The sequence below is a fragment of the Poromitra crassiceps genome, assembly GCF_964638095.1.
Source record: "Poromitra crassiceps genome assembly, chromosome: 4".
Taxonomy (NCBI): domain Eukaryota; kingdom Metazoa; phylum Chordata; class Actinopteri; order Beryciformes; family Melamphaidae; genus Poromitra; species Poromitra crassiceps.
The window spans coordinates 33,342,823-33,352,822 of NC_139626.1; the positions used below are offsets into that span (position 1 = coordinate 33,342,823).

Genomic DNA, 10,000 nt, shown 5'->3' on the forward strand with positions numbered 1-10,000 from the left:
TGTGTCAACAACGTACATGACTGTAAAGTCAACCCTGTGTCAACAACGTACATGACTGTAAGTAAAGTCAACCCTGTGTCAACAACGTACATGACTGTAAGTAAAGTCAACCCTGTGTCAACAACGTACATGACTGTAAGTAAAGTCAACCCTGTGTCAACAACGTACATGGGAAATAAAAACGACTGTGGGATTAACTTTAGAGCTCATGGCACGTGTTGGAAAGAGACATGTGCTGTGCTGTGATGTGCTGTGATGTGCTGTGCCACTGAGCCTGCATGTGTGTAAACAGCTGTGCTGTGCCACTGAGCCTGCATGTGTGTCAACAGCTGTGCTGTGCCACTGAGCCTGCATGTGTGTCAACAGCTGTGCTGTGCCACTGAGCCTGTGTGTGTGTAAACAGCTGTGCTGTGCCACTGAGCCTGCATGTGTGTCAACAGCTGTGCTGTGCCACTGAGCCTGTGTGTGTGTCAACAGCTGTGCTGTGCCACTGAGCCTGCATGTGTGTCAACAGCTGTGCTGTGCCACTGAGCCTGTGTGTGTGTAAACAGCTGTGCTGTGCCACTGAGCCTGCATGTGTGTCAACAGCTGTGCTGTGCCACTGAGCCTGTGTGTGTGTAAACAGCTGTGCTGTGCCACTGAGCCTGCATGTGTGTCAACAGCTGTGCTGTGCCACTGAGCCTGCATGTGTGTAAACAGCTGTGCTGTGCCACTGAGCCTGTGTGTGTGTGTAAACAGCTGTGCTGTGCCACTGAGCCTGCATGTGTGTAAACAGCTGTGCTGTGCCACTGAGCCTGCATGTGTGTAAACAGCTGTGCTGTGCTGTGCCACTGAGCCTGTGTGTGTGTAAACAGCTGTGCTGTGCCACTGAGCCTGCATGTGTGTAAACAGCTGTGTTGTGTCACTGAGCCTGCATGTGTGTCAACAGCTGTGCTGTGCCACTGAGCCTGCATGTGTGTAAACAGCTGTGCTGTGCCACTGAGCCTGCGTGTGTGTCAACCAATTAACTAGTCAAAATTCACTACAGGTGTTTAGAGGGGAAGCACACTGCATAGCACCGATATAAAGATGTAGCTCAGGAGGTAGAGCGGGTCGTCCACAAATCACTTTGGATAAAAGAGGTCGGTGGTTCAATTCCCAGGCTCCTCCAGTTTGCATGTTGAAGTGTCCTTGAGCAAGACATTGAACCCCAAATTGCTCCCGTTGGTGTGCCAGCACCCTGCGTGGTAACCTGCCGCCATCGGTGTGTGAATGGGTGAATGTACCTACTGACTGTAAAGCGCTTTGGATAAAAGCGCTATATGCAGGCCATTTACCATAAAGGTAAAGAGAGTTGTGTGTGCAATCTATGGCAGTGGTTCTCACATTTTTTCACATGAAGGACCCCTAAACTGACAGAAATTAGACCACGGACCCCCATTTGATAGGATTTTGTCCCACGGACCCCCATATGATAATAAGATTGATACTTTTAGATGTTTTATTATTACAGAAAATGTATAAAACCCATGACCAAAACAGTCATTGTGTTACTTATGAATGGAATTATAATAAAATAAATTACCCCCCTTTTGGCTGGGGACCCCGGCTACCCCCTCAAGGACCCCTGGGGGTCCCCGGACCCCCATTTGAGAACCACTGATCTATGGGGCTTGTCTGGCTCATATAGGGCTTGCTGTGGATGACACGGGGTGGCGGAGTGTCGCTTGGAGATTAGAGAAAATCCAGGATTAGGCTACCACCCGCCCGAACATGCTGTACACAACCTCAGGTAGTGCCTTTCTATGATATAGGGCTAACAATCAGCTCTGTCTGCAAGTCAACATGAAAAGAAACAGATAGGCTATGGGCCGTGTAATGCCGCTAATGCATATTCATCTGAGCGATATATTTAATATACCATTCGACCATAGAGACAATTGAATTAGTTTGTCGCTGCCCAAAATGTTTCAAGGTAAAACATTTTAGTGTTACAAATATAGCCTAAAATGTATGCTCAGTAAAGACTAAAGTTCATTCTATCTCTGCCAAACATAAAGTTCCCTTGTGCACACTTTTCATGATGCAGAAAGAGTTCCCCCCTGCTGTCGTGCCGCTGTATCTTACCTTGTAATCAGAGGGTTCTCCTTTCTGCACAGCACTCCGCGTTCTTCCCCTCTCTCTCTCTGTATCTTGTTCCCAGCTCATTTACTCCTCGTCCATCCCTCCTCAGCCCTGCCTCATCACTCCAACTGCAGCAGGGCGGTAGGCAGCCTGGGTCCAGACCTTCGAAGCCCCGCCCACTCCACAGTTGTGGAATTGGCTGTTCTTGGTCGGGACCGGTGGTCTGGTCCAGAGTCGAGAAGAGCCTGGTGACGCGAGGTTAGGTCCAGAGAGAGACCAGCCTACTACAGTGCTCCTTTGTTGCCCTCTGGTGTTGGAAACAGGAAACCGTCTGGGATGTTCTCCTTGGTCAGATTGAAGTCAGTCAGTACTGAAAGCTGACATATTTTTGTGAGGAGGTCTGTCAATAATGCAGGATTTACAGTGCAGTTACATGCAATTAAAGCAAAATGAGCTGCTATTTGTCCATAAACTTAACATTTTGTCAAAAATAAACAGTTGGGGCCAAAAGGCAGTGGTTCTCAAAGTGGGGTCCGGGGAACCCCAAGGGTCCCTGAGGAGGTTCCAGGGGGTCCCCAGCAAAACAGGGAATAATTTATTTTCACTATAATTGCATCCATAGTAACACAATGACAGAATGTATGACTATTTTGGTCATGGGTTTCATACACTTTCTGTAATCAAACATCTAAAAGCAAAAATCTTATCAGATGGGGGTCCCTGGTTTAATGTCAGTGTCAGTTTAGGGGTCCTTGACATGAATAAGTTTGAGAACCACTGCCCTAAGGGATCATTTCATCCCAGGCAAGATATGCGATGGCCCCTGCAAAGAGACTCTGTGTTATGGGCCCCTGAGTTCTTGGGTCCCTGGGCCTGGTAGGCCCGTTCGGGTAATACATCCCTGACTGTACGCTACCGCTGCTACTGCCCATGCTCAGCCAGGATGTCGGCTGACTGAAGTGGTATCACTGCGCAGCATTAACTAGTCCCTGATGTTACTATAGACTCATAACATTACAAATTAATGGGATAGCTCTGTCCATATTTTTTAGGACAGTGGATATAACCTTTCCCTCTGTTTCTATTTTTGTTATAAACAGTCCAATAATTATGCTTTGTTTTACACTTCAGAGAATATGACTTTGCTCTGCTTGTACCTGTAACCCCCTTAATTTAAAAAACTTGATCACAAAAAAGAAAATATAACTTGTCCCACAATACATTTAATGGACTACAAATCCCAATGCGGCTTCGTTATCATATGACATCTGCGTGTTGTCATGTGACCACGCTACTCTCTGTTTCCCTTTTCGCAGTGTCACAGCCAACCTGCTAACAGAAAACACCTCACGGTCTAGAGACTGACAGCCTGCTATATGGCCCACAAATACACTCCGCTTTCTGCTTGGTATAGTTTACCGGCTTAATAGGCTTCGTCCAACTCTTAGATATCTGAATCTGGTAGACTCCTCCAGCCAGGCGGCTCTCCACAGGCCTTTCAGTTCACCGAGTGGGCATCGGTCCTCGCCCCGCCGTTGTGTGCTTCCAGCCCGGCCACTGAGGCAGCATGGACACACTCCCTCGCTAGCTTCTGGAAGTGATTCATGGCTGCAGGAGGGGATGAATCGTATCGGCAGTGGACGAATTAACTTGGATGTCACTATTATTATCGGAGGCGGGCTGTCAGAATGAACGGTGAGTTTTGTGGTAAAGGTATTTTTTGCAACCCATAACGATAACGCATAAAATGTCAGGTTGTGCATGCTAGCTAGACGTTTTTTTTGCTAGTCTACTCTAGAGTGGTTGTCTGCTCAAGCAAACGACACAACACAGATACTTCCCCAAATCAGTGTTTCTATGTGGTCTTTCAAACCTTGTTGAATGGGTAAAAAGATGCTCAACTTTGACATCAGGGAAAATAAAGGCTAATAAAAGCTATTCAAATCCACCTTCCCAGGGTTTTAACTGTCGGACAGCAAACTAAGGATCAAGTGGTTGTTATTATTAGCTCTTGTGACTAGAAGGTTGCTGGTTTGAAACCCATGACCCGGTGCCCTTGAGCAAGACACTGATCAATGAACGACTAGGTTGTAGGTATAAATGTGAATCAGGGTGTTGCTGGAAAAGAGCAAGTGTGCTCAGTCGACAAGTAAATGAAAGGAAAAGGAAAAGTCTGCTTAGGGCAGTATCACACCTCTCTTTTCATATCAAAATATAACTATAGTAACTATACAAATCATACTACTGTAGAAGGAAAACACATTTTTGTCCATAGGCAGCAGTAACTGCACCAGGCTGGTACCTGGTGTTGATTTCTCACTCTGGCAGTATACAAATATCACAACAAAACGTATATGTCCCTAGAGGAATATTATGCCATAGCAGGAAAATATGATAAAACTCTGTTACTATAGATGGTTTCAACTTGACAAGATAAACATTCTAAATTGCTCCTAGAAAACTTCCTGTTGCAGTGTTTACTGTATACAGTCTATGATGCTAATACAATAGCTGACAGGAAATAAGCTAGGTTTCAAAAACGGTTCCCTAGCAACACAATTCCATGAAAACCGTCTATTGAATACTGCAGTGCAGACACAACCATTCATTTCCTTCCAGTCATTTTCCAATCATTTCCTTTTTATGCCTCCACCAGCAATAGCCAGACCAGAGGCATAATGCTTTCGGGTTGTCCGTCCGACGTTAATGCGATATTTCAGGAACGCCTTGATGGAATTTCGTCACATTTGGCTCAAACGTCCACTTGGACTCAAGGATGAACGCATTCGATTTTGGTGGTCAAAGGCCAAGGTCACTGTGACCTCACGAACGCCATTTTCTAGCTCATTAACGCGATATATCAGTAGCGCCTCGACGGAATTTCTTCACATTTGCCTCAAACGTCAAAGTCTCTGGACAGACATGGATGTCGACTGCTCACTTGTTGGCGGAGGCATATATCCACGGTGCGGTCGCTCTAGTTGTTGTTGTGAAATAAGTGAGATTATGTTTAATGCTCTATTATTATTATGAATGCAGTCACTGACTGTGCAGACTTTGAAAGTGAGTATTTGAGTGTACATAAGTGTTATTTTCTTAACCCTGCATGGAATTGAGTAGGATAGTTTTCCTTGAAAGATGCCTCTTGTCTGTCTTCACTTCGTCAGGCACTCAGCAGAGTGATACCAAGAGACAACACCTCCTGGAGAGGCTGCTGGATGCTGTTAAACAGGTGAGCAGGGGGCGGAGCCTAAGTACAGGTGCTGGACTGTGGCCTGGGTCGCATTCGCAACACAATTGTGTGTCACAATGTCAAAATCTTCATATCCTCACAATATGATCCCATTGAAAGATGATAAAAGATAACATTGAAGCATAAGTATCAGTAAGTGGTCCGGGATTCTCAAAGCCTGTGTTGAGGGTCACACGAACAACAATGCACTCTGGAAGCTAAATAAATCCAAAACCAATGAGTTAATTATTTAAATGTTTACTTCAATGTAGAACAGTCATTTCTTACACATGAGATTACTTTTAGCCTTTTAGTCATAAAGATGATTGAAAGATATTCCATATTCCAGACTGAAATGTTATAACAGAAGTGGAGTATTGGCCAGAATGACATGAACATTTGGACACTTATTCAGCGGGTATCTTGCATGTTGCGGTCAGGTGCACTGTAGTTGTAGTCACTGCCAGTTGCCCCAGGTCTGATATAACATATACAAATTAATGTGATGAACATTAGGGGTGGGGGGAAAAATCGATACACCATAGTATCGTGATATTTTCCCTGACGATATTGTATTGATATTTGGACTGCCAAGTATCGATATTGCAAAAAAATAATAATAATAATAATTTTTGCAGGCCATGCCATGCCAGGCCACCGGGCTGCTATAAACTTTAGTTCCAAGGCCAGCAGTAAACAAACGGTAGCATATTTTCATTTTGTTTTAACAGTAACAGTTTTGTCATAACAGTAATTTACAAATTCCCCAGTTTCTGAATGGGCTGCACAAGATGTTTTGTGCAAGTGAAGTGAAGTTGCATTGTTCAAAAACTACCTAAGTACAGTAGTCCACACACACACATCCAGTTAAGGTGGACTGTAAGTAGACTGTAACAAACAGTTCACTTTGTCAGGTGCATGCAACTATGACATGACTTTATGAAAGTTGTTGGTCTGTCTACTTGACAATGTTGCTGCAATAAAATGGTTGAAGTCAGATGTACAGACTGGACATTTTTTCTTATATAAATCAGATGTTGACAAAGTTTTCCTTTGGGGACATCATTTGCAGTTGAAAAAGTAAGAAATCGCAATATATCGAAATGTCGCAATAATTCAATATATCGCATTATACAACAGGTAGTTCTGGCCGAGCAATTTGATTGGACAAGAGGGATCCTACGAGTGCCGTTATTTCATGATAATGCACTGGCGCTTCACTGTGTGTAGATCACTCCACTTCACAGCTGCCCTAATCAACAAAACGCTTCACAGCTGTAGAGTAGACAGTAGTAAAGTAGACAGCCTGCAGTTAATTAGGCTGATTAGGCTACATTTTCAGCAAAGCAGAAAGCTGAGGGGACTATTTTTGTTGGCGGAGGAATAAATAGAGAAATCATATATTTTCTCAGCTTTTTGTCATTTTTTTAATCAGCTTTGTTAAATAGAACTGTTGTATAAAAGCAATATCACACTCGAGGTCGTGCTGTTGTTGTCTAATATTGGCACTGCTGTGATTATCTTCGGCGACCGAATCACAGCAGTGCCAATATTAGCCAACAACCGCACTCCCTCTCATGTGATATTGCTTAAATATTCAATATCGGCAATATCGCAATACTATCGTATCGTGACTCAAGTATCGTTTTAGTATCGTATCGTGGGCATCTGGTGATTCCCACCCCTAATATTCGACATATTCGACAAGCATCTCAATTTCGACCAGCACATAAACTCCGTTGTCAAATCATGTTTTTTCCAATTAAGAAAAATTTCAAAAATAAGGTCATTCTTATCCACTAAAAATCTGGAAACTGTCATTCATGCTTTTATCTCATCCCGGTTAGACTACTGTAACTCACTTTTCTCCTGTCTCACACAACAAAACATCAATAAACTTCAATTAATTCAAAATGCCGCAGCTAGACTCATATCCAGGTCCAACAGGAGAGAACATATCACACCGGTCTTAAAATCACTTCATTGGCTTCCAGTTCGTTTTAGAATTGATTTTAAAATTTTAATGATCACTTTTAAGGCTTGTAGAGGACTAGCTCCAGAATATTTAGTTGACCTCCTGCACCCCTACGAGCCAAACCGCAACCTGAGATCCTCTGGGAGGTCACTCCTGGCCATTCCTCCATCCAGACTCATAACTAAAGGTGACCGGGCTTTCTCTGTTCACGCTCCCCGGTTATGGAATGACCTTCCAGAGGAGATCAGGGAAGCAACCACACTGTCATCTTTTAAATCACGTCTAAAAACTCACTATTTTAGACTTGCTTTTTACTGATCTTATTGTGATTTTATTGTTCTATTCCTCCTAGTTTTTTAATATTACACTTTTACATGGTATATTTAATGTCTACCTAGTGTCTTTTAATTGTATGCAATTTTTATGTACTGTCTGCCTTCTGCCTTTTTTAATCTGTATGTAAAGTGCTTTGTAACTTGTTTTGAAAAGCGCTATATAAATAAAGGTATTATTATTATTATTATTATTAATAAACATGTAGAAAGCTGCCTATCACAAACAGTTTGCAGAATCCCCCCCCCCCCCCCCCTACAATGAGGAAAGACATTATTATTTGTTTATTATCATTCTTTCTTTCTCCTCATCTTTCCAGTGCCAAATCCGTTTCGGAGGAAGAAAGGAGATTGCCTCAGACTTGGACAGCAGGTAAGAAAAGTTGCTTTTTGGCCAAATGATTTTCTGTTATGTCTGTTTGTTTGTTTTTATATGCTGAGATTGTTTGGTTTGCCTATGTGTGTGGTAGGGGTGGGCAGGGAAATCGATACATCATAGTATCGCGATATTTTGTGGGCAATATATCGTATTGTATCGAATGCCAAGTATCGTGATATTTTATTATACAAAATGTAAAGTGTATCATGCAACATTTATGACAGGTTTTTATGACAGTGTTGCTCAGTCTGTCAGCTTGACAATCCCATTTTGCTGCAATAAAAATGATTGAAGTGAGATGAACAGACTAGAAACTATCTGATTACCGTAGATAAAACACATGTTGACTAAGTTTTCCTTCGGGGACATCATTTGCAGTTGAAAAAAGGTAATACATCACAACAATACATCGCAATATCGCAATACTCAATATATTGCAATACTAGCATATCGCAATATTGCAATACTATCGTATCATAACTTAAAGGAACACTCCGCCGATTTTCAACCAGCTTTGTATCATTATAAAATCAGTAGTATATCCGAAAACTGTGAACATTTTTGCAAGTATTAATTTAGTTTGGCAGTTATTGAGAGTTGATTTGATTTAAATTGTGGACCAGCGATGTCATTTGTACATGAATAACATCAATGGTCCACAACTTACGGTAACTCAAATCAACTCTCAATAACTGTCAAACTAAATGAATGTCTGCCAAACTGTTGACAGTTTTCGGATATACTACTGATTTTGTAATGATACAAAGCTGGTTGAAAATCGGCGGAGTGTTCGTTTAAGTATTGATTCGTGATAATATCGCATCATGGGGCATCTGGTGATTCGCACCCCTAGTGTGTGGTCCCTGATCACTTGATACTGTGGTACTGCTACTTCCACTCTCTGGTCATCTGATAGGCTGTGTGATATGTGTGTGGAGTGTGTACATGCTGTGTGATATGTGTGTGGAGTGTGTACATGCTGTCTGATATGTGTGTGGAGTGTGTACATGCTGTCTGATATGTGTGTGGAGTGTGTACATGCTGTCTGATATGTGTGTGGAGTGTGTACATTAGGGGTGTCAAAAATAATCGATTATAAGATGCATCGCGATGCGGACGTGCACGATTCTGCATCGATTAACAAATATCAAAAATCGATTATTAATTTTTTTATTTTTTATTTTTTTATAATCAAATAAAATAGAATGTAAGTACATGCAGTTGTTTATTTTAATTATGGATCATAATACAATGCAATTCCAAATGCACTTTTATTTTAAAAGTAGCCACACAGTGAGAAAAAAGAAAGTGAGAAAAAATAAATCATGTATTGCGGAAAAAGTGATGCATCGATTTAAGATGCATCGCGATGCATCGTGATGCATCGTTTAATCGAATCGAATCGAATCGTTGACAGATGACTCGTAATCGAATCGAATCGTGAGGCCAGTGAAGATTCACAGCCCTAGTATACATGCTGTGTGATATGTGTGTGGAGTGTGTACATGCTGTGTGATATGTGTGTGGAGTGTGTACATGCTGTCTGATATGTGTGTGGAGTGTGTACATGCTGTCTGATATGTGTGTGGAGTGTGTACATGCTGTCTGATATGTGTGTGGAGTGTGTACATGCTGTGTGATATGTGTGTGGAGTGTGTACATGCTGTGTGATATGTGTGTGGAGTGTGTACATGCTGTGTGATATGTGTGTGGAGTGTGTACATGCTGTGTGATGTGTGTGGAGTGTGTACATGCTGTGTGATATGTGTGTGGAGTGTGTACATGCTGTGTGATATGTGTGTGGAGTGTGTACATGCTGTGTGATATGTGTGTGGAGTGTGTACATGCTGTGTGATATGTGTGTGGAGTGTGTACATGCTGTCTGATATGTGTGTGGAGTGTGTACATGCTGTGTGATATGTGTGTGGAGTGTGTACATGCTGTGTGATATGTGTGTGGAGTGTGTACATGCTGTGTGA

General features: G+C 42.4%; 1 protein-coding gene across 1 annotated transcript in view; it reads left to right on the plus strand.

Annotated features, from left to right (window-relative positions):
• The first annotated feature begins 3,462 nt into the window (after positions 1–3,462).
• The window catches only part of snx29 (sorting nexin 29), a 166,651-nt gene continuing 160,113 nt past the window's right edge, over positions 3,463–10,000 (plus strand). The window contains exons 1-3 of the mRNA XM_083635140.1: positions 3,463–3,798; positions 5,271–5,335; positions 7,963–8,015. Of these exons, the coding sequence (XP_083491266.1) occupies positions 3,792–3,798; positions 5,271–5,335; positions 7,963–8,015 (125 nt within the window). The 5' untranslated portion in view covers positions 3,463–3,791. The remainder of the gene's footprint in view (positions 3,799–5,270; positions 5,336–7,962; positions 8,016–10,000) is intronic.